At 39.3% G+C, this 22,466-nt stretch overlaps 2 protein-coding genes across 2 annotated transcripts; one reads left to right on the top strand and one right to left on the bottom strand.

Moving 5' to 3' along the window:
- The first annotated feature begins 1,893 nt into the window (after positions 1-1,893).
- eif5a (eukaryotic translation initiation factor 5A) lies at positions 1,894-7,630 on the top strand. Its single transcript, XM_030767218.1, has 5 exons — positions 1,894-1,943; positions 3,383-3,572; positions 3,671-3,775; positions 4,435-4,566; positions 6,627-7,630. The coding sequence occupies exons 2-5, from the start codon at positions 3,405-3,407 to the stop codon at positions 6,690-6,692; spliced, it is 471 nt and encodes a 156-aa protein (XP_030623078.1). The 5' UTR covers positions 1,894-1,943; positions 3,383-3,404; the 3' UTR covers positions 6,693-7,630.
- A 2,767-nt stretch (positions 7,631-10,397) lies between these two features.
- Positions 10,398-11,918, bottom strand: rpl22l1 (ribosomal protein L22-like 1). The gene is made up of 4 exons (XM_030768520.1): positions 11,898-11,918; positions 11,153-11,257; positions 10,821-10,942; positions 10,398-10,648 (listed from the first exon to the last, which is right to left on the bottom strand). Exons 1-4 carry the CDS (start codon positions 11,904-11,906, stop codon positions 10,504-10,506), a joined length of 381 nt encoding a protein of 126 aa, XP_030624380.1. The 5' UTR covers positions 11,907-11,918; the 3' UTR covers positions 10,398-10,503.
- Between the last annotated feature and the right edge of the window lie 10,548 nt (positions 11,919-22,466).

The raw sequence follows: 22,466 nt of genomic DNA, 5'->3' as shown, positions 1-22,466 counted from the left end.
AACTCCACAATTACCTGTTTTCTAAGATTTGTACTGTAATATTCTATTGATCCACTTAAGATTTTAAAAAAAAGTATTCAATGATGAAGATGTAATTACACTCTAGCAAATCAATAAAAGAGAGAGATACCGAGAAAAAAATAGTATGTATTACCCTTGCCTCTTGTTGAACACTTGTTGTCTAGTGCCTGTGTCAGCAGTGTTGGAGATCAGGAGCTTATGAAACATCAAGCAGCATCCAGTCTGCTTTCTGTCCCAACTGAAACCAGACACCCACTCATCCATCTTTTGTTCATTCCCAAAAAAAAGTCACAGGAATAGGATTGGGTTATAATCTTTTCTTGTGTTGAGATGATGATACTTTGTCTAAGAATGATTTGTACTATTCTTGCTGGAGAATATACAGCCGCGTGTTTAGAGTTTTTCAGTCTTGTCAATGCTGCTTGTGCTCCCTCCTTTACCTGCTAAATTGGTCTGTTAAAATATATTCCATTACTGTAATAAAACTGTGAGCTGGGTACATGAAATCCAGTCCAAATTAGTGATCTCTCAATATGAGAAGTACTTTTACTTACCAGTTATTGATACAAGTCATATTTTAGATTTTTATGATTCACAAACCATAGTATGGAATTCAGATTTTCTCGTTTATCTAATTTATTGTTTTGTACAGTTCATCTTTTCTGGTATCTGATTATGTTTGGAAGCTACAGTATTACATGGTCTTACAAATGAGGTTCTTTTCTATAGCTGTATTCTGGATTAGCTTGTTTGTCTGAAAGCTCTATGAAATTTGTATTAGAATGTCGGAGATGATTAAATATCAGTGCTTTATGTAAGAACATTTTATCCTGTTTTGATTTTTTTTCCCCCAGTATTGTTAAATGCTTTCCTAACTTTTTTTGTCTGCACCTATGGATAACTGGAATAGGAAATAAAATAGAGAGACTTTTGCATTTATTTCTGTGTAGTTACATTATCTTGGTCTCTGGTTATAAAACAGATTCACAGTCTATGTTTAAAGAAGAACCTGAAGAAGAACGATGCATTGGTTATTAAATGGTGACCTACAAGGAGGGTTTGGGGTGGACCTTCCTTTGATATAAATCTTTAGCAATAAACTGCATTACTGTGTCAGATGTTTTTATTCTGATTACCCACTCTGTTCTTATTTGGTGGGAAAAGTGATTATATTTGAATGCTGAATAAAATGTTACAGTAAGATCAATAGCTCTGGGAGTTGGCACCTTTGATGAGGGATACAGTGTCTTTTCTCAGACTCTTCCAAATACAGTAATGCTTTTTTTCCCCCCAAATGCCATTCAACATTCGCTGTCTTTTGTAAATATAATATGTTACATCATTTCATTTTTTTTAATTGCCGGAAAATCTGAACATGACCGTTATTAAAAAAAGGTTTTGTTGCTCTGGATCTGTCAGAAATAAATAACCAAAAAGCAGCAGAATGTTCTCTCTTTAATGTTTATTCCACTTGACCTTTAAACACATCAGTGCACTTGCAAAGAACAGGCACCAAATCCAAGTAAGAATTAGGCAATGAATTTGTTGGACTTTTCTGCCCAACTGAATTGAAAATTAATTTTGCAGTTATAAATAAAAGGGTCATTTTTGTTGCCTGCTTGTGTGTTTGTGTGTGTGTGTCTATGTGTGTCTGTGTGTATATGTGTGTGCCTGTGTGTCTGTGTCTGTTTTGTGGCCGCAAAATCTTCTTTAAAAAATTCGTAGAATGTATGTCAAAGCACTGATACTGAAATTTTTAGAGACAATCAAGCTCCGTGTTGCTCATACTCCAAACCAGCTGGTGGCGATGTACAAACAAAATCTATACCGACTAACGAAGAGAAACAGTAATCCCACCCACTACACAGTGCTGCAGTAAAATTGGGCGCGCTTGGGTACTGTCGTTCCTTTTTTTCTTAGAAGTAAGTGTTGCATGGAGCGTGCTTTTTTTCCTCTGTTAAAAATTATGAAGAACTTTGTAAGCTATTTGTGTTTATATTACGTGGACAGATGTGTCCTCGCGGCTCAACACAAGTTCACGATTTGTGAGATGAATGAAGGGAATTGTAATCTGACTTTAGTTTTTGACCTCATGCGACTGGGTGTAGGTCCATGTTTTAGTAACTGAAACAGTTAGCTAGCCACCACCGACAATGTTAGCACTGGGAAGGAGAGGCACGAGGCCTTCCGCGCGCCCGCAATAGAAACTTGTCATGGTTCTTGCTTCATTAGCAGCCAAGCTGGCAAGAAACAGAGATTATCTAAAGCATTTTCCATGTGTTGTTTTAAACGGCTGTTGTGTTTGTAGAATTTGTTTAAATGTCCTCCCATCGTTGGTGCTGTTATTAAATTCAGATTGACCACTTAATGAATGAAAAAGACGTTTTTAACCGTAAACAAGTAGTTAGCCAAACTTAACAGCAGCCAAGACAAAAACTGGTTAGCAGGTGAAGTTGGTCACATACGACTACTCGTTCATTTGCGGAATACTAAAGTTAGCCACAGCTGGCGATAATTGATGAACTTAACAGAGCTAAGTTGGGTAGCTAACATTGGTGTTTTCGGGACCGTATAGCACGGAATGACCAAGTTGGCAAACTGTGAATTAAACTTCAGGAACTCGGTGAACGCAGACGGTTGACGCCTTTAACGTGGTAAAACGCCTAATAATTGTGTCCAGTATAATTTAGTCTTTAAAGTTGAGGTTGGCTATCTGTGTTTAGCCCGCTAGCTCGGTAAAGTAGCACCGGATACATCGTGGCCTGGGATCTTCATTGTGTTGAGAAGGCCAAGTTAGGTAGCGGCTGTCAGTTAAATTACGGTTTGTGTGACACGTATGCTGTTCGATAAGACATTACCGATATTATTTTGTATATTCTTATAAGTGCGGATGCCGGTCTCCTGAAGTATGTCGGAGAATTCGTAAGTCTGGTTCGCTAGCCGAATAACTAGTTTGCCTGTGTAGCTAAACCAGGAACACACGTGAGCACATGGTTTGGGTATGGACTTGTTATATGTGTAATCTGAAGTTTGTAAAGTTGAGTTATGAAAATAGTTTGACCCTTTGTGAACCGAACCTGACGAAGATAGCATTTCTAGTCGTCATAGCGCTATTGAACGGTGTGTTTGGATGACGTTGTAATTAAAGCCCAGTATTGATCATGTGATACATTTTTTTCGTAAAGAAACCGTCTGGTCTAAGATGCGTTATCAGTCACAAATGACTTCAGGGAAAATATCAGTACGTGGCAGATATGTTTTTCCACATCTGAGGTGCTTGTGTACTGAGTGTGAAATTGTGTGGTCCTGAGAGGTAAGTACCCCTTGAATGCCTAACAAATTTTTCCTGTGTTTTATACAGATCCCCTTGATTCAACCCCATCATGGCAGATGCAGATGTTGATTTCACTAGTGGAGATTCTGGGGCCTCTGCAACTTTCCCCATGCAATGCAGTGCCCTCCGCAAGAACGGATTTGTGGTTCTGAAGGGTCGCCCCTGCAAAATTGTGGAAATGTCCACCTCAAAAACTGGCAAACATGGCCATGCTAAGGTAAAAAAAAACAGAGGACTTCTGTTATAAATATCAAGATACATTTTAATTGAGTCTGTAGACTGATAATTGCAATGTATTGGCATGTGTTTCAATAGGTACACATGGTAGGTATTGACATCTTCACTCAGAAGAAGTATGAAGATATCTGCCCTTCTACCCACAACATGGATGTGCCCAACATCAAGAGAACTGACTTACAGGTGATGTCACGCTAAAATAATGTTACATTATGAAACTGTTTGGAGTGTGTTGCTGTGTTAGATTGCACTGTCAACTACAGCCCCTCTTGAGGTTTCTGGATGTATCGTGTTTTATGGAAGTGAGCGTTCTGATTATGGTTCGAAGGCCCTTAAATACCACACATGACACTGTAAATGACAATAAATATGAATTTTGCTTTAAAAAAAAAAAAAAGTACCCCATGTCTGCTATCATGATCAAAAAGCTGTATAATTAAGCGGCATCTTAATTGTTAGACTTTTTGTGAGAACACAAGCCTCTCTGGGCTGTTTACATTGGTCAGCAAGATGTCAACAAGCACTGATATAACTATAAAAGGGACTTCTGCTTTTGTAGTGCATTGGCAGGGTTTGTTTCACAGCTTGGCAAATGTTCTTGTTTCTTGTTCTTACCTGTGATTTGAATGACAGTTTGTAAAGAAGCAAATTGTGACTCTGTGTGGAACTTGTGTAAGATGAAGTGGTTTAGGTGAGGAGAGGTTAAGTGCTGAATTAAAAAGTCAGGGTTTCTTCATGCATTCTGATTCTTTTAAGGATTCCCCTTAGGAATAATAGTTTGATACTGTCTTAAATCTTATTTGTATGTTTAAAGGCTTGCCTCATTTTGTTTGCTTCCTCAGCTGGTTGACATCTCAGATGGTTTCCTGAGTCTTATGAACGACAATGGTGACGTTCGCGAGGACCTTCGTGTCCCAGAAGGTGATTTGGGCAAAGAAATTCAAAACAAACATGCAGCTGGTGAAGACATGTTGGTGAGTATGATTTAGCACAGAGTTTATCAAGCTATGGGCCGCGGACCAGTGCAGAGGAAACGTCCAGGTCCTTGCCCCTTTGACTGAACTTCCTGCTTTGAAAATAGTAACATTTTATTCAAGATTCTAGAATGTTAAGCGTTCCCTCCTGCGAGAACTTGCTTAACATTCTAGAATCTTGAATAAACTGTTACTATTTTTACCTGGCGAGTAACAGAAGTACCGAGCATAATTTGACTGGCACAGCAGCAGGGCTCTGTGGACCATCAGTTTCCTCGTCGCGGACCGGCGCCGTCCGCAGCCCATAGTTCAGAAATGCTGAATTAGTAGATTCAGTTTACCAACTAGGCCGTAGGACCTAACCTTGGTTTATGCATCATTTATAACAGTTGCGCTTAGAATGCACAAGTACACAATTAAATAAAGACTCTCAACTTATGTAACAAATTAAGGCAAAAATGCCCAGTATGACTTTTGCTGATACACTTGAGGGTGTCCTGAGTCTTGAGCAGCTGAAATACCAGTTTTAGTTGTTGATGAAGGGACAGGTGAAGTCAGGTATATTGATGTTAGATCGGAAGGAAAATACATGCAGCCTTATTTAAGGGATTTGGTGTTTTTTCTCAGCTGCTTACATCATAAGGTTTTTTTTTTCCTAAGTAGCAACAGCCCTTCAAATGATGGAGTTTCCAGGATTGAAAAAACTGCCTGTCTGTAAACCAGATGTAAAAATGTGTCTCTTTGACTGTCCTCTAGTCAGATTTGGTTGTGTGGTTTTCTGTAATGTCCTGCATGCTGCTGACAAAAAGATGAGCAGAATCAGGTGAGTGTAGGCAGTCCTGTGTGAACCTGGGCCAGTACTTGTTTTGGAGGAGAATATCTGTGGTCAAAATGCAGTAGAGGTGACAACCATTTAGATCATAGGCTTTTTTTTTTTTTTTTAATGCCACCTTTATAAATGACAGTGTCTTCAACACCTGCACAGTCGAGTTACATATCCAAAAACAGACAGGGCTAATATCTGTGTCCACAGCTAAGCTGTGCCCATGGGCAGCATACTTTTCAGCAGAGAAAGCAGCGTAATAAATAACGAGTGTGGTTAAGGTAAATTCCGGAATAAATTGAACAGTTGAGGTAATAGAACTGGAATCACATTGACACTCCATTCATTTGCTGTGTTCCTGAACGCAGATCCTCATGTTTGAGCAGAAACTGAGGAAAGTTGTGTTCAAATATATTTAAATACGTTTTTTTTCCAAACAGCAAGTCCTGAAACAAAAGCTGAAACATTCAAAACTGTACAACAGAATAATATGTATAAGAAATGATATTAAAAAGAAGCTCTTATAGAGTAGTTTGAGTGGTCAAACAGAAGAATATGCTTGATGGTCCCTGGAGACTGCATTGGGCACCACAGTTTTCAGTGACAGTTGTTCAGAAGTTATTTCCTAGAGGCCTTTGTCCATTTGATTTTTTGCATTCTCATGGTGTGAGGAAGGTTCTAGATTCTACCTTCTTTTGTAAAGGTGGTCAGATCTGCCCAACTGCAGGCTTTGTTTACAGATTATTACACCTGAGAGCCCCTGTAGAGCCCAGTTAAGTGAGTAGTGTGTGCAAATTGGAGCCAGAAGAAATTTGTGTAAGAGGGTCAAGCTCCAGGTGGATTGGCTGCTTAGAGTCTATAAAATAGCCATGACTCATACTCCATGGCAAGGTTGCGCAATGGCTCTGTAGTTCAGCTTTGCTAGTGAAAAAACAGGGAAGATAGGTGGTGTCTAGGTCATGCTCTGGTTAATCAGTAAATAGCTCTATGTCAGGTACCCTGGTTAAGCTGTGTATATTCCTTGCGTATTCATTTTAATCTTGATTTCTTATTTAGAGCGTCGTGCTATGTGTGTTATTTTGAGACATGGTACAACCCAGAGCGCATTCAATGCGGCAATGTTACATTCTGCACATTCAGTGTCGCGCTCGTTGTAGGATTCCCCTTTAAATGACAAGGACACAAGTTGTTAAAAGAAGTTTGTTTCCACTCTAACACGTGTTTCTCTCCCTTCTAGATCACTGTGATCTCAGCCATGGGGGAGGAGTGTGCCGTGGGCATCAAGTCCATGACCACCAAGTAGGAAAGAAAAGAGGGGGGTGCTCAGGCTGCAACACACTTTACCATAACGAATCTCTCGCATTCTGTCTTCATGTTATTGTCACCAAAGCTATGGCCTTCACAAGCAACCTCAACGTACTTTTGTTGTGTTTTTATTCCTTTTTCTTCTCCATCCAATACTGTGCTGGACTTTTATCATGTCTTGTTGGGTTGTTGGCATTCTGTCAAATCACTGAGGTTTTGTTTAATTTTTTCTTTTTTTTTTTTTCTTTTTCTTTTTTTTTTCTCCATTCCACTTCATTTTGCCTTCGAGATGTTTTGTCTTGACACTCACATTCCTGAATGTTTAAAAAAAAAAAAAATAATGGGATCCAGTTTTTGTATTTTTTTTTTTTTAAATATATATATATAATTGCAAAAACGTGACTTCGTGTGCAGAATATATGCCTTTAGGAAGGGAAAATATGCATTTGAGTTGTAGAGAAGAAAGGGGAAGGAGAGACTCTTTACTGACAATTTATTTTTCCCTTCTCTGGGTGCCATACCTTTTTTTTTTTTTTTTTCCCCTTTTTCTCCCCCCCCCCCCTCCCCCCTGTTTTTTTTTGTTTGTTTGTTTGTTTGGGTTTTTTTTTTTTCTAAGGTCATTAGCCCTAGATCTGATGCCTTTTTCTCAAAAGTGGGATGTGGGGATTTTGGTAGCAGGCACTTTGTAACATTGACAGTGCGTTTGTGCTACCAGAAATGTTTCACATCAGTGTAATAGGAAAACAGTAATGGGGAAAACAGAAAAAAAACAATATTCAGTGATTTCTCACCTAAATGCCAGTCTACATTGTACAGAAGTGGAAAGGATGTGATGGCCGTGTGCGATTATCTCTGTAAACCAGTCGCAGCTGACCTGATTTTGGCTGTCATTGATAACCTGAAATAAAGTGTTGAAGCCTGGATGTGTCTCCACTAGACAGGGGTTTTGTGATGTTGGTCTGGTACGTTTGCGGGACTTCATCTCGTAAGACGGAATGTTTTGAGTTGCAAACTTTATTTGTTCACTCGAGGCCTTTGTCACCAACCTGGAGTTAGCAAAAAAAATAATAATAAAGTTAAGCAAAATAGAAATAACCTTTCAGTTTGCTCTAATTTATCTGGTTCATCTGAGAACTTTACTGTCTCTTTTACTAATGACAGACAGAGGAACAGAATGTTCTACGCAGTCTCTCAGGGCAGTCATCTTCATCTTGCCCATTCTTTGTGGAAATGATGAAGTACAGAGAAAGAAAGTCATTAATTGTTTTATTTAGTACTTCTATTATGACGAGGCTCTGGTAGATTATCCTTGGGGTTATTACACATAAACAAAGTTTTCATTCATACCAAGTGCCTATTGGTTGATAGTACTCATTTGATTGGACTATGGTTTGTGAAATGTACATCATCCAGACCCACTTAAAGAATTGAAAATTTTAGGAAGACCCTGAAATTAAATTTAAAAAAAATGGTTATAGCATTAAAATCTCAGTTATATTACTGGTTTTCCAGTTAAAAAAAAAAGATGCTTCAGTATGAATTCAAAAAAAGGTTATTGTTAATTAGTTTACTTGACTTAAGACTGTACTGTGTAGGGGGGATGTCATATTCGTGGAAGGGTCCGTTTGATAGAAGCAGTGCATTGTGATTTTGAGCAGAAGTAGTTGTGTATGAGTAAATGTGCTGTATACTATCTTTGTTAACTGTATTGAGATAATACTGATGTAAGTGTTGTGCATAATGATGCTAAACAGAAGTACAGGGTGGCATGGCTTTTGTTTGCATAGCTTGTATCTGTATATGATGGGATTCATGTAAGTTGTAGCATTCTGCATAGCTGATTTATTGTATTTCATAGTGGGAGAGTAAGACTTCAGTGTTAAACCAACAAAGAGGCATGAACACGACCCTGCAGTTACCACTGGGTATTTCACACACTAGTTAAATCCACAATTTCCTATGAAACTGACATTACTCCACTCCTGTTCCATTGTACCTCTCTTAGGGCACTGACAGTACTAAAGCACTAAACAATTGATAAAGCTTAATCTCCACCATATGGTTGTGATCACATATTGGGATAATTGGATTGAGTTACCTGCATCAGGAAAGATACTCTTCTAAAGGACACCAAGTCACCAAGAAAAAAAAAGACCACACAAAGGAGCGAGGTCATGGAAATGAGACTGCATTTATAATGTAGTGAGAAAGCAGTTTTGTGCAAATCGTCATCCTGCTTGTCTTGGGCCAAAAGCCCAGTTTGCACTGAATGACCTCACTCCAGTGACTCATACAATTTTCCTAAGAACAAGGAGTGGTGATGAGTGAGAGTTTAAGATCATTTCTGAGATATTTTAGAAAGAAGGTTTTTTTTCTGTGGCAAAGGATATTGAATATAGTCCTTTTCTTAGTTTTATTGGACATTTATTTATCAAATGACATCTGTGCTCTGTGGTTGATGATTAGTAAGCACTAAGAGTATGCACACTGTTAATATCCAACAGCAAAGGAACTTTGGAGTGTATATAACGCTAATGAGGAAGTTGCAGCTGGGGTTGGTATCTTACTGCAGATACAGTATACTAAAACTATATACATTTTTGATAAACAGATATAACTATAAAAAAAAATACAGATTATGAAATAAACTCTACATTTTAAATTCTCTAAAAAAAAATATACAAAAATATATACACATATTTTTTGCATTAATGCAGTTGCCCAGAGGGAAAATACTCAATGATTACATACATTTAACCTGTGATATTTCAAAAATTTGAGTCTACCTTAAAATACTCCTAAAAATTTTATCTTTACCTCTGGAAATCCATTTCAGCCCCTTAGGACTTCCTCTGACAAACGGTGTAAAATTGGACTGAAACTGAGAACTTTACTCATTTGCTATGGTCAAATATATAGATCTTTAACATTATGGGACTGTTTTGCCTCTGCTGATTCATGGGCTTGTACTAAAGATCTACAAGATTCTGTATAAAGGAATCAGCTGTAGTGTCTACATGCTAAGCAGAACTCCACCCCGCCCTACCCGATGCGCAAAAACAGAACTGTAATGGTGTTCCACCAATGCACCAACACTGTGCTTTTGAGTATGTATGTGTCTGGAGCCAAGTGTGGGTCCATATGCAACTGTGCAAAATGGACTCTATGGCCTAATGCAACAGCTCTTTTGTTCCACCGGAAACAACATACTTCAAATGAAACACACCATATATATTTGTATGATATAGGTGCTTAAAACCTTTTCAGAGATATTTTTGCAGTGTCACTGTCAACTGTAAAAGAGAAGTCTCACACTTAAGTTCCTTAAACATGCTTTAAACTATAGCTTCCCTAACTTCTAAAAGGGATATACAGTAAATTAGAACTTGACAACTGCATAAAGTTACTAGGTGAACCTAACTGGACATGTTAATGTCAGAGTTTCATTAAGTCATTAAAAACAAATCCCATCAAAAAAAATGTTGCTTTTATTGGATCATTTATACACTCACCTGTTTCTTAGTAGACAAAACAAAGCTGGACATGAGTTAGAGTTTACATGAGTTTAAACTGCACAATCCGTTCAGTTTTTCCATTGTGGTTACTATGTAAACTAAAGTCAGGCACATGAACTTGATGTTTGATGAAATTTAAACGATGCCTCAATAGCTTAAATAATAATAACAGACACTGAAAATCAAAATTTGGGTGTACACATTTATTTCAAGTCATCAAGCTGCATACGACAGAAGACGTAACCATGGATGCAAGACCTGATACACCCATCACACCCCTCGCAGACTACAAGTTCACTCGTCAGTCTCTGACTCTTCATCATCCTGACTGATCTGGAAGTAGCGCAGTTCATAGCTCTCCTTGTCAGAAGCCACAACCCTCAACCAGTCACGCAGGTTATTCTTCTTCAGGTACTTCTTTGTGAGGTACTTCAGATATCTGAGAAAGAAAGGTGGGAACCTTTTTGAAACATCTGCTGTACTTCCTAAAGTCGTAGTATTCCTGATTTAAAAGTAATGTCGCTGAAGAGATCACAGGTTATTTTATATATATATATATGTAAATATATGTGTGTGTGTGTGTGTGTGTGTATGTAATGTATATGGATCACCTTTTGGAGAACTGTCTCTGTGATGTGACACTGATCTTGTTCTTCTGCCGAACGATCTGCACTACATTTCCCAGATTGCCTGTTTTGCCATTAACCTTCACCTTCTCCTTGAGGAATGTCTCCTGTTAGTGACAGAACACAATGACCACACTAGGGAAGAGAACCCTAGGCTCTGAACTAGGGAAGGGCACCCTAGTTTGAATGCAAATTTAATCAATACAGTTCCTTTAGGTCATTTTGCCCTGATAAATTCATGTCCTCATACATTCACGTGACAACAGACATAATTAATACTACATTTAAATGAAGATTTGCATAGACAACAAACTTACAAAATTCGCTGGGTCCAGAATACCATCCTCAACCGGATGAGTGCAGTCAAGGGTAAAGGTCCACGAGGTTCCCTTTTTGCTCTTTTTGACGAGAGTCTGCTTTTTCTACATGAAAACAAACACGGTCAATCTATTTTGCTGAGAAATCTAACACGTGTTATTTCTAACAAATGTTTGTGTGTGAATCATTATTGTTCGTTTGTGCGCATGTAATTAAACGAAACTTTTTAACTGGTATAAAACACAACTGCACATCTGCGGCTATGAACCTTAATCAAATTCATGTTTTACAAGAAATATACACACATTTCGAGATATTCAGACATTTAGCCAAAGTGGCACTCCAATCATAAGTGGGACTCGCCAAAAAGACAGCCTTTCATTTATTATGTCGGTAATTAAGAAATTTGCACCGGGAATTTGACACAAAATCCATGGGTAGGTTACAAATGATCTCAAAGTAAACGTGCTCCTTGTAGCGATAAGCAAGTTTTCAGACAAATTTTTAAGAACCAATTTGACTGTATTGGACACGTGTTCCTTTAGCTTACAAGCTAACGTGCCCAAGCTACTGAGTGTTGAGCTAAATTTGCCATTTCGCCCAAGAAAATCACAAAGTTTACACGACAAATTATAGGTAACAATTTATTTTAAACAAATATGTCTCAGATATATGTGGCTGTATCAAATCCATGCGCAAATAGCACATATTTCATGAAATGCCGGTAGAGAGCTCTGTACATACCGGTGCCATGATGGAAAAGGAGGGTTAGAAGAGGAAATGACGTAGATGTGCAGGGGCTTTGGGGCGGTTGGCCAGGAAAGTTTTACTGCTCGCCAAATATGGCCCGACGATATTTTTAACTGTAGGCTACAAAAGAATTCCAGTGGAAAGTCCAGTATTTACCATTTCGACTCAAGTAAAGGCAGTAGAAATTACTGTTGGTTATTCATTGCATGTGTGCCTTCCATGATATCTACACCACCCTTTTAAGTTATGACTACAACAATTTCTTCGACCAGTTTTTGCCGCCATTTTATAGAAGTCGTCATATCTGTTTGGAAACATAACTACTAGGCGAAATTAAATAACCAAAGATGCCTAATCGTACCTGAAAATAAATTTGTTGATTTGAAAAAATGGCAAAATTGCTTTGAAATTACAGAGTTGTCATTACATGAAGTTCTTTAATACAGTCTACTAGCCTAGGCCTGTACAGTAATTAGTTGCTCCTGAAAAGTGCTATCGTTGAAAAGAAAATATCAAAGTGCTTATGTCAGATGACATAAGAGACAAGTTAGTAGCATCAGTTTTAAGAAACCAGATGCATGCTGGAGTATTAAATTGGAGGTGGTGTTGTGTTTAATATCTATTAGTAGGTGCTAACTGTAAGTCATAGGGTCTCGCTCATACTGCTTTAAGTTTGTATCTTGTCTCTTAATCATGTCCATCACCTGATACTTGGTCAAAGGTTAGTGAAAATCTTATCAGTAATGGCTTCAGCACAGATGATGATCATGATTGCTTTGGTATGCAATTCAACCAAAGAACGGGTGTCATTAACATAGGGCCCCTAGGTTATAAATACTCTCCTGTCATTTCTGAAACAGACTAAAAGCTCCTCTTTTCACTTCACCAGGCAACATCAAAAGGTTTTGGAGATGTCAGAAAATGCCAGGCAGATATCAGAAAGTGATACAAAGTTTTCAAGTGGGACAAAGAGGGAGCGTGTAAGGGATCGTTTCCGTGCCTCTTTAGCTGGTCTCCTGGAGCTTGAAGTCCTGAAATCCAGGCATAGATGGATGGTAGAGACAGCCTTGGAAAGGGATGGAACAAGCTCAGACCATTCTGAAGAAAGAGGACCCTTAGCGAAGCTTCTACAAGGACGGTATCAGTACTGGGTTGAAGAAAGCTCTTTTAAGATGAAACTCAAACGCTGTGCCTCTGAGGAAGTTGTCACTGATGTGAAAAATTCAGAGGGATCTTACTCTGTTCTCTCATCTCAGAACCTGCAACAGCATGACTGCCAGATTGAACAAAGCAGGAAGAAAAAGCCTGGCCCCTCTCAGGACAAGAGCCAGTATAGGCCCAATTCTGTTTTTTGTGAGAACACATTTGGTGGCATCTACGGCAGTGGTAGTAGTGGTGCTGATGATGCAGTTAGCTCTCTCTCACTCTCGTTTTCCTCTCTCTGTAACCATAGTTATACTGAAGAAGAGGGATCATCTGAAGGTAAAGGTAAACAACGACAGCACCCCGTCTTGCTACAGAATGAGGGGCGTGGGCGTCAGAGGAGAGCTGGTATTTCAGGTTCTTGGGGAGAGGACATCATTCCTCAGGATGGTTTCATTTCTGTGGCTGAACTTTACCCTGATTCCTGTTGGCCAGATGTATCTGACATACTGCAACCCCAGGTGGTTTTGGAACCCAGTTACCGGTCTGATCTGCCAGGTCTCCGAGGGTCAGAGGTATATCGATATCCAAGCCCACTACATGCAGTGGCTCTTCAGAGTCCACTTTATGCCCCACAGAGCCCTACTGAGCACAAAAAAACAGAGCGGACATGTGTTCCAGGACGCTCAACTTCCCAAACAAATTCTCCATCAAGGCCTAGTTCTGTTTATCACTGCAAGACTTTTGCCTGCATTGACTGTCAATCTAAGTCCTCTTCCATTTCTCTCTGCAACCATATGCAAAATGTAACCAGGGTGGTCTCTCCCATACAGTCAAACAGCCACTGCTGCGAGGAGATCATTTTAAAGCGGGTACAATGTCAGCACAAAGTTAACAGCTTTTCATCTCTCCACCATGCATGCTCCATGTGCAAAAGGTGCCCCCTTTTTTCCTCAGAAAGCACAACTATTCACAAGAGTGGAACACTTAAAGCAGATAACGACTTTGCTAAGACTTCATTGTCTTCCTTTGCAAGCTTTCGAAGCGGAATCCACACACACAAGAATCGAAGCCGGAGGCACACTGCTACTTTGACGTATCTAAGCAAGTACAGAGAGAGTTTTTGCTTACAGACTTCATCTGCTTTTTCTCCTGAACACGGTTGCAATTCTGTGTCTCGCAGTGCGTCAGGAGAAACTTATTGTAATGAAGGATCCTTAGAAACCTTGCACCCTGTCCCCATTCTGGACAAACAAACAGAAGAATATGGATGATAGATCCAATACTTTATTGCTGCATCATAAAGATGACCCAGAAATCTCTTGCTGGTAACACAAAAGGACAACACCCGAGTGCAATCAATGCAGTTATGGTTGCACTTTTCCTGTGGGCCCCTTAGATCTTCAGCTTAAATGTCAAGGCGCAGAAACTGATACAGTGGGTTGATCTCCAGTAGAACATCTGTAGTAGAAGATCATTTTCTTTGTATGCTAATTTTTTTTACCAAGCAACTAATTTACTGTGTCTAATTACCTGACTAAATTTGTTTTCTGCAATGGTCATATCATGAAGTATACACAAATAATTATTATTACGTATGGCACTTTTACCAAAAATGTTTTTACCAAACATTTGTACAATTTTGCCTGTAAAATTGTTGGCCTGGAGAATTGCAGGAACAATGGACACAATTATTAAATGTAATGAAACATGAAGTTAATGAGGACTTAATTGCTTGTTTTCTTAGATGCTGTCTTAGTGCTATCTTTGAAATGAGTTAAGAATCAATTGTTTGAAGTGTCTCTCAAGGTACTGTACACTGAGTAAATAAGAGTAAATAAAGTTCAAAGGACGACCACTGTGACCTTTGACTGCCCCATTTCATTTAAGTGTTGTAGATACAGCCTTCTTGATTAACTTAGCCAAAGAGAATGAATGCCGTCAGTAAACAATGATACTGAGAATGTTTAACAGAGTACTGGGCCTGCTGTTTGGTAACTTTTGCTGTTTGATGTCTATTTATTTTGTTGTTGTTGTTGTTGTTTTCTTTTCTTTTAAGTATTTGTCAGCTGCATGGTACATAAACCTTATATAATTACCAATTTAATGATCAGGGATACATTTGTGCTGAAAGGCACATAATTCCACGCTTTAGGACACTGGATTGCTAAATTTGGGAGTCCAGCAGATGTCAGTAGAGATTATAACTTGGATGATCCAGATAAAGGATGATTAAAGTACAGCATATTTGCATACTCTTGTCAAATATTTTTACTCTTGCAGCATATTCTGGTAAAGCCAGATGGCTAGAGAAAGGTTCTTGTTCTTAAACATGACAGAGCGTTGGTGTTTTTGTTCTCAGGGCAGATATGAGAGCAAAATATGAGAGTATGCTTTTAGTAGTTTTTGTTGGATCAAACTGATACACTCATATGAGTGAGTCTCACACTTCCATCTGTTAAAGATAAAACAGGGCTATTCAGGGGGTGCTACAGTTTTCACCATAATCATTTCAATAACAAAAAAATGATCTAGCAGAGATTTTATTCTTCTGGCAAAATTTGAAATAGCTCGTTGTTCCAGAGGGTTAAAGCTTGTGACTTAACAGGAATGAGGGGGATTTGTGAAACTGAAAGTGTCTCAACAAAAACATTTATTTCAAAACACAGAGACCTCCCTCTATGGGGCCATAGTTTCAAAACAGAGCGAAGAGGGCTCTGGCAAACGTAGATGTGGTCCAAAACAGCGGGTCCAATCTCCTGTCCAGAGAACCCATATGGTTACATATTTTTGTTCTAAGCTTGCCCCAATTTAACCTGCTTCAACTTGGAAAGCTTTGCTTACTATTTGACAAGCTGAATGAAATTATTTAATGTAGATGCCAGAGGGAGGAAAGCTGGTTCTTCGTATCTCCTTTGTAATATCGAGAAGACAGCTCCTCTGCAGAGCTGAGAAGCATTGGTGTCACTCGGACCCTGACTACATCTGTAAGAGATAACTGAGATGAGCCTAGGGAGGAGTTAAAGAGGTGAAGCTCCGCAGTCTGGAGAGCAGATGAGATAAGGTTTATTGGGCGATTATATTCTGTAGAACAGTGGTTCTCAACTCCAGTCCTGAGGGCCCCCCTGTCCTGCACATCTTTCTTTTATCTCCTCTGAGCTCAGGACTGACACACCTGATTTCACTGATAAATTAATCATCAAGCCCTTGATTAGCTCAAATAACTTTGATAATGAAGAGTTAAAACAAAAGCGTGCAGGACAGAGGGCCCTCAGGACTGGAGTTGAGAGCTACTGCTGTAGAAGATCCTGTTGTTTCTCCAGCCTTTCTCAGTGTTTTCACTTCACATTCTCCTCGTCCACATCTATGTTGGTTTGCAGCATTCTGGGCATTCTCATACTATCATTCCCTCCTGTAGCCTCAATTTCTCTCATTTTCAGTCATTTATTTTCTTCTCTTATAATCAAGTCTTTCTCCATAAAGAATAGCGAGTAGTGGTTCTGGTATTTTGCGAAGGGCTTTCTGTTCACTTACAAGTGACTTCAATTCCTCTGCTTTTATTGTTTTCAAATTCCTCTTAAAAACTGTTTGGTCTCATCAGATGCCCCGATTTGAGCTGTGGGCACCAAATCAAAATAACATAAATTGTGGACTTCAAAGGTCTGTCTGTGTGCTGGATATCAGAATGTGGTCTGGTAGCTTGGCCCAGTCTTACTGGAGCATACTGAACAATAACTGTGTTCCTTCTGCCAACTGAGTGTGGTCTGTGTCTACACACGCCTGCCGTGGTGTGGAAAGGACACGTGAGCCAGGGAGCCATTCTGATCCCGGAAGGGGTGCTTTGTTTTAAAAACCAACTGAAAAAACACACTTGCTTGAGCGATAGGACCAGTGGAACGGGTAACTGACGTGAAGTTGCTCTGTGTAGGGGCAGTCTGGTAAAGAATCAGAGGGAAGGAGCACTGCTCAATTCAGAATATTTGGCTTGGGAAATGACCTTGGTTCTCTCAGCTAGCGGTGGCCACCTCCTTCAGTAGCTCAGCAACAATCTGTTGAGCCAGGAAAAGATTTGCACCTGCACTGGCCTCTGCACTCTCCCTTTCCGGTCCGCTTGGCTGGCAGTGCTCGTTTCAAGCGGCAAACAGAGAAGGGATGTTCACCTAGAGCTTCTCACAGCAACACTCTCACTCTTCCTTTCTCCAGATTCCTAGTTTTTATCTTGCACCTAATGAGTTTCCCATAACCCTCAACAATGAGCAACCAGCTGTGCCTCCTTTATGGTTTTCCACCGCGGGCTTTGTTCTCCATGTACCTTTGGGATTGTCAATTTGGCACAGCACTGATCTTCCAAAGGCACGGCTGTCACATTGCCATAGAGGAAAAAAATGTCTTTGGTTCCATTAAGCTGTGTGTAAATGATGTAGTTAAATGGAGGTTAAACTAACTATGAAATTACTTACACCTCTGAGATTGAATCAATGACCCTTTGTAAAATTTTCTTACAAAAGCTGCACATGTCATAATGTTGCTTATGTAACACCCTGAAAAGTTGATGAACCTGGATTGTAACCATAGTAACAATCACTCACTCTTGTTTATACAGATCTAGATCCACCTGGGATGAGCCATTGTTACTACAGAAACAATCCAGTCTTAATAACAGACCTTTACAGTAGATCTTGCTGTCTGGGTTCCACTGAAAAGATGAAGCTAGAGCAAGGCTGACATTTGTCTGAACTGTTTTTACTCCTGCATGGTTCCAATTAAGGCCGTCTTGCAAAACTTTCAAACAAGCTTCATTTTATTGATCTTTTTAAATACGATCTATTCATCCTCACACCCTTTCTCATAAACCAAGTGACATATTAAATGTGTTCCCATCTATGAAATGGCAATGAAAACGGCTATGTACAATTTCTCAGCCTGATGTGACTCATCTTGTTTTAAAAGGTTAGACACCAAGAATGACATGCCATGTAGCTTGACCGATGTGAAAGGCTTCGTTTGGCTGGTATGATGAAGTGAAAGATGTACAAAATATAAGGAATGGATAAAACAAGATATGTTTCATTTGCGTTTAAAATACCCCTCTATTTGCACATGATGCTATAGCTGAGAGTAAAATCTTTGAACAATTAGATTTAATCATGCTCTGCTTTAGACAAGCGATGCATGTAACATTCTGTGCATTATATTTGTGACCTATAGCTTTCTCCTCATTAAAAGAATATTGATGCAAAAGGTTTTGAAAGCATGCCTCAGTATGTATCACCTGTCTATCCAAAACATTTTCTATTACTAAGCCTACAGTTGTAGATTTCATACCATGAAGCTGGTTCTCTGCACCATTTAAATACTATTAGTGACTGTAATAGTCAGATGAGAGTCATAATACTGAAGAGGTGGGAGACTTCAGAGGCTAGTTGTTGTTCATTAAACACTGCTCTTTGGTGATTCTTTATCCCCTTCTCCTCAGAACCTTGCAGTTGTGAATAATTTCAGTCCAATGGTTAAATGCAGTCATGAATTTAAATAAAGTTGTTTTGCCTAGATGATTTATAGCACACCACGTCAAAATAGTGTTAAATTTGCCCTTGGGTACATAGGCATTTTATCATTCTGTCTGGTCTCACCCAGTTAATCTCACTAATAGTTAGATGTCCTGTCTCTTTAGAGTAAATTGCCTCTTTGACGGCAATACTCTGGGTATTTCCATTTTCATTTAAATCAAAATGTATCAAAGAATTTTTTTTTTCTACTGAGAGTTAAAAAAACAATCAGTTCATAAGAAGCTGTTCATGAATTTTGTATTCAGGGTAAATATTTTTTACAGAGGATAGTTCCAAACCTTTCATAAATACATAAACATTTTAAGTGAGTGGACCAAGAAAATATGTCGGAGAAATGTATCGAGGTATTAGGGGCTAAACTAAAATTTCATCTAAAATTTAAATGTGTGACCTTTAATGATTAATGTGCTCTGTCAAAGGAGAGATGTTTGACCTTTAGAATGTCTGTCTCTAATCAATGTTGTACTTGTTCTAGTATAGTGAATAGACCACCTGTTTACTGCAGTGCTAAGAGTTTGACCCCAAACATCAGATGCTAGCACTAGTGGTATGTGCTGACACTCAGTCACCATAGCAACATTTTGTGTTTTGAGCAGAACATGAGATCCGCTTGAGCTTCAAGTGCTGGAGTTGAGAGGGAAGGAGGGTAATTAAAAATGAATTGGGCACCATAATCTCAATTCATCTTCTGTAATAAAGCAAACTGTGTTCTCATTTTGCCTGACTTGGTCTGGAGAATGCATCTTACATTTTAGCAGGCTGTAAAGGACTGATCCAATTATTTCAAATTGCACACAAGTGTATTATGCTACCTCATTCATATGTGAAGTCACACTGGTACGTTTAAAAATGTTGTCAGCATAGACAGAACTGCCCAACATTCTAAAAAAAATACAAACCAATATTAAAACAAAAATAAAACGTCTAAGCCTCATCAAGGTCTATGTTCATGTACTAATCGACTTCTCCTCTCTGATATGGGGAAAATTGAGGCATTTCACCCATACATCTAGCAGCACCTGAGAAATAAAACAGGAATGGTTGAAGTTTCTCTTTCAAATCCTGATTAAAACTCTAGTTTTGCCTTTTGCTCAGGGATTCAAACTTAACTGCTTTGCCACCCTTTCCAGTAGCGCAGTCTCTGTTGTGCCTCATTATGTGTGATCCTTTGAAGAGATCTCTCCGTTCTGAGCTCCGTCTGAAGTATCCTGCAGTGTACTTGGGAACTGCACCGCCTGAACACCGTCAGAGGAGCTCTGACGTAAGCAGCTGTTGAATGGGAGACATGGCGTTAAATAATTAATTCTGCTCTGATCATATGGAGGAAACCTTTGAATAATTCAGCACGTCTCCGCGTTATGCCTCACACCGTCTGCATTGGCTCTGCCTGGATGGTTACCTTTCTTGGGTTAAAGATGGATAAAAACAGCGCACACTATTGAGCCTTTGGGAGTACACGGGTAAGTTTTATGTACCTTCTCCCAAAGGAAAAGTCAGTGTCTAACAATACCGCAACAAAACTGTAAAAGGCGTTGCTGAATAAGTTTAACAAATATCTGAAATAGATGCCTCAACTGAAAAAAATGCGTCTGATGTAGGTAGCGAGATTTTAGGTTTCTTTGTAAGCAGAAACCCTTCTCCTGGGGTAAATTAATCGTTTTTAGCGCTCTCTTGGCTGATATTACAGCTTTAGCAAATGCAACCCCCGATTTAAGGAGTGTCATTGGTGAAAAAAGTTTTTCTATGACGCGGTGGACATGGACGCGGTTCACTCATACAACCTTACAAATTGGAAATGTCATATATCTGATGACTTCAAGATTGTAGTGGAAATGTGGGAGAGCGAGTTATGATTGCATATTTCAAAGCGTTTGTACTGTATTAGATTGTGTTTTCAAATTGCGTTGAACATGCACTATAATTAATTTAAAATTGGAAGAGCCTCTTTTGGGGCAATGAGCATCGTTTGAGGGAGTCGCCCTGCGGAGCTGACCACGGTACTGAATTTGAAAATAAGACATTTAGCAAAGGTTGTATGTTGCAAGACTATTTCAACATACCAAACTTTCCACCATAATTTTATGTCCCTGATATTTTTGGTCAAAAGCCTTAGTTGCATGCGATAACTAAACGTAACATGTTTTCTCAAAACACAGATAAATGTTTGTTTGGTTGTTTGTGTGTGTATGTGTGTGTGTGCGCGCGTGTGTGTGTTTGTTTGTGTGTGCATACCTAATTTAATGTATTTAGAGTTTCTTCAGCATTTCGGCATTAATAGGTTCGATTTAAACTGCTGCATTTTATTTGTAGCGTCTCTTCAGTAACATAATTTCATAGTGGGTAAATTTGCATAAAATAAACCAAACTAGATTATTTTTGGTTATGTCTTTTAAAGGAGACAGTCTGGTCAAGCCCTATGCATACAGGAGCAAGTAAGTGTTATTGGTACCACAATGATACTCAGTGCTTTCTGTGCTTGGATACACTCCAGTTCTTCCATCAGCATTACCTCTGTAATCACATTCTCCAAGAGGCCAAAGAGAAGCATGTTGATCAGTTGCTGCAAAATGTCACTATGTTGTAGTTCAGCATTGTAGTTCTATTAAGTCTCAAACAGCAGAGCAACCTGAAACGAGTGTCAAGACAACAGAAATTGACTGTAGCTTTGATATACTACACTCTTTCTGCCTGAGCTCTCCGGCTTCACATTTCACTGTATTGTCCTACTGGATGTTGATGCACAAGCATCAGGAGATGCAATCATATATAGTCAACTTCATCTTATGCTTTAATGCTTGTCGTTAAAGTAACCCTAAAACAACCTGAGATAAATTTTAAAAAATGAAACAAACAAACAAACACACAAAAAAACCCCACTGCATTCATTATTTATACTGAGGCTATGGCAGGATTTTCTCCAAAGTGCCGTCGTTGGCTCTGCCGGCAGCCTGCGCTCCCTGCCCTGTTGTTGTGTGGCATTAGGGCTTTTCAGGAGACAGGCATGTTGTTTTAGATGCGAGGGAGGATTGACTCACCTCCTCCATTCTCTCTGTGAGATAGGCCACCCCGCCTCTTACTGGACCCCAACTGTGACGTCAATGCTTTGTCTGCACATAAAGACCAAATGCAATCAAATGCTCCTCATCAGTCAAGGCCTTGTGAATCATCTCCACAAAAAGCCAATAAGAGTTTATCATAATCTCTGTGTATGGCCGGGGGGGGGGGGGGGGGGGGGGGCTGGCCGAGGTGAGTCTCTACTCTTTTTATCTCTGGTTCTTTGTCATTTAAATGAACATAACTGATGCCCGGGTGAAACCATTTAGCATCCGGTTCTCTGTAACTTTTAGGTGCCATTACTGAGGTCTGGAATTAGCATAAAAGAGGTTCAGTTTTTTTGTTTTATGTATAAAGCTGTGATGGTTGAATAGAAACTAGAATGCAATAAGCTGTAAGGCTTAATACCCAAGAGACCGATCAGCGTAATTGCAGCTTCTCCTAATGAGAAAATGACTTGTGTGAAGGACACTTCAGAGAAGTGGCTGACTCCAAGCCATCTCCCTCTCTGAATGAGTATCATGTGGGTGGACAACCAACCGACTCTCTGTTATCTGATGACATCACTGAGTCAGTAGTGACTATTCAGGCAGTATACCACCCTGCAAGGCTCTGACAGCCGTACCGGTGCATTTAGGCTTTTAATACTAAGTGGTGCATAAGGAACAAAGCTGTCCTGTTTCGTTGTCAGTTAATGGGGATTGAAGACTGGCGAAGGTAATTACCATCGAACAGCAGTGGTACATCCTTTTCCCAGTTAGCATGTCTGGAAACAGTCAGCATCTGTAACTGGAGC

The sequence above is a fragment of the Chanos chanos genome, chromosome 3 (genome assembly GCF_902362185.1).
Source record: "Chanos chanos chromosome 3, fChaCha1.1, whole genome shotgun sequence".
Lineage (NCBI taxonomy): Eukaryota > Metazoa > Chordata > Actinopteri > Gonorynchiformes > Chanidae > Chanos > Chanos chanos.
This window is presented reverse-complemented; position numbering and strand designations above follow the sequence as displayed.

Excerpts from the sequence above, each read along its gene's own strand:
- rpl22l1 (XM_030768520.1), bottom strand. Across the intron at positions 10,943-11,152 it reads TTCTGGACCCAGCGAATTTT|GAGACATTCCTCAAGGAGAA; the intron begins GTAAGTTTGTTG and ends TGTCACTAACAG. Across the intron at positions 10,649-10,820 it reads CAGAGACAGTTCTCCAAAAG|ATATCTGAAGTACCTCACAA; the intron begins GTGATCCATATA and ends TTTCTTTCTCAG.
- eif5a (XM_030767218.1), top strand. The coding sequence starts at position 3,405 with ATGGCAGATGCAGATGTTGATTTCACTAGTGGAGATTCTGGGGCCTCT. Across the intron at positions 3,573-3,670 it reads GCAAACATGGCCATGCTAAG|GTACACATGGTAGGTATTGA; the intron begins GTAAAAAAAAAC and ends GTGTTTCAATAG. Across the intron at positions 4,567-6,626 it reads CAGCTGGTGAAGACATGTTG|ATCACTGTGATCTCAGCCAT; the intron begins GTGAGTATGATT and ends TCTCCCTTCTAG.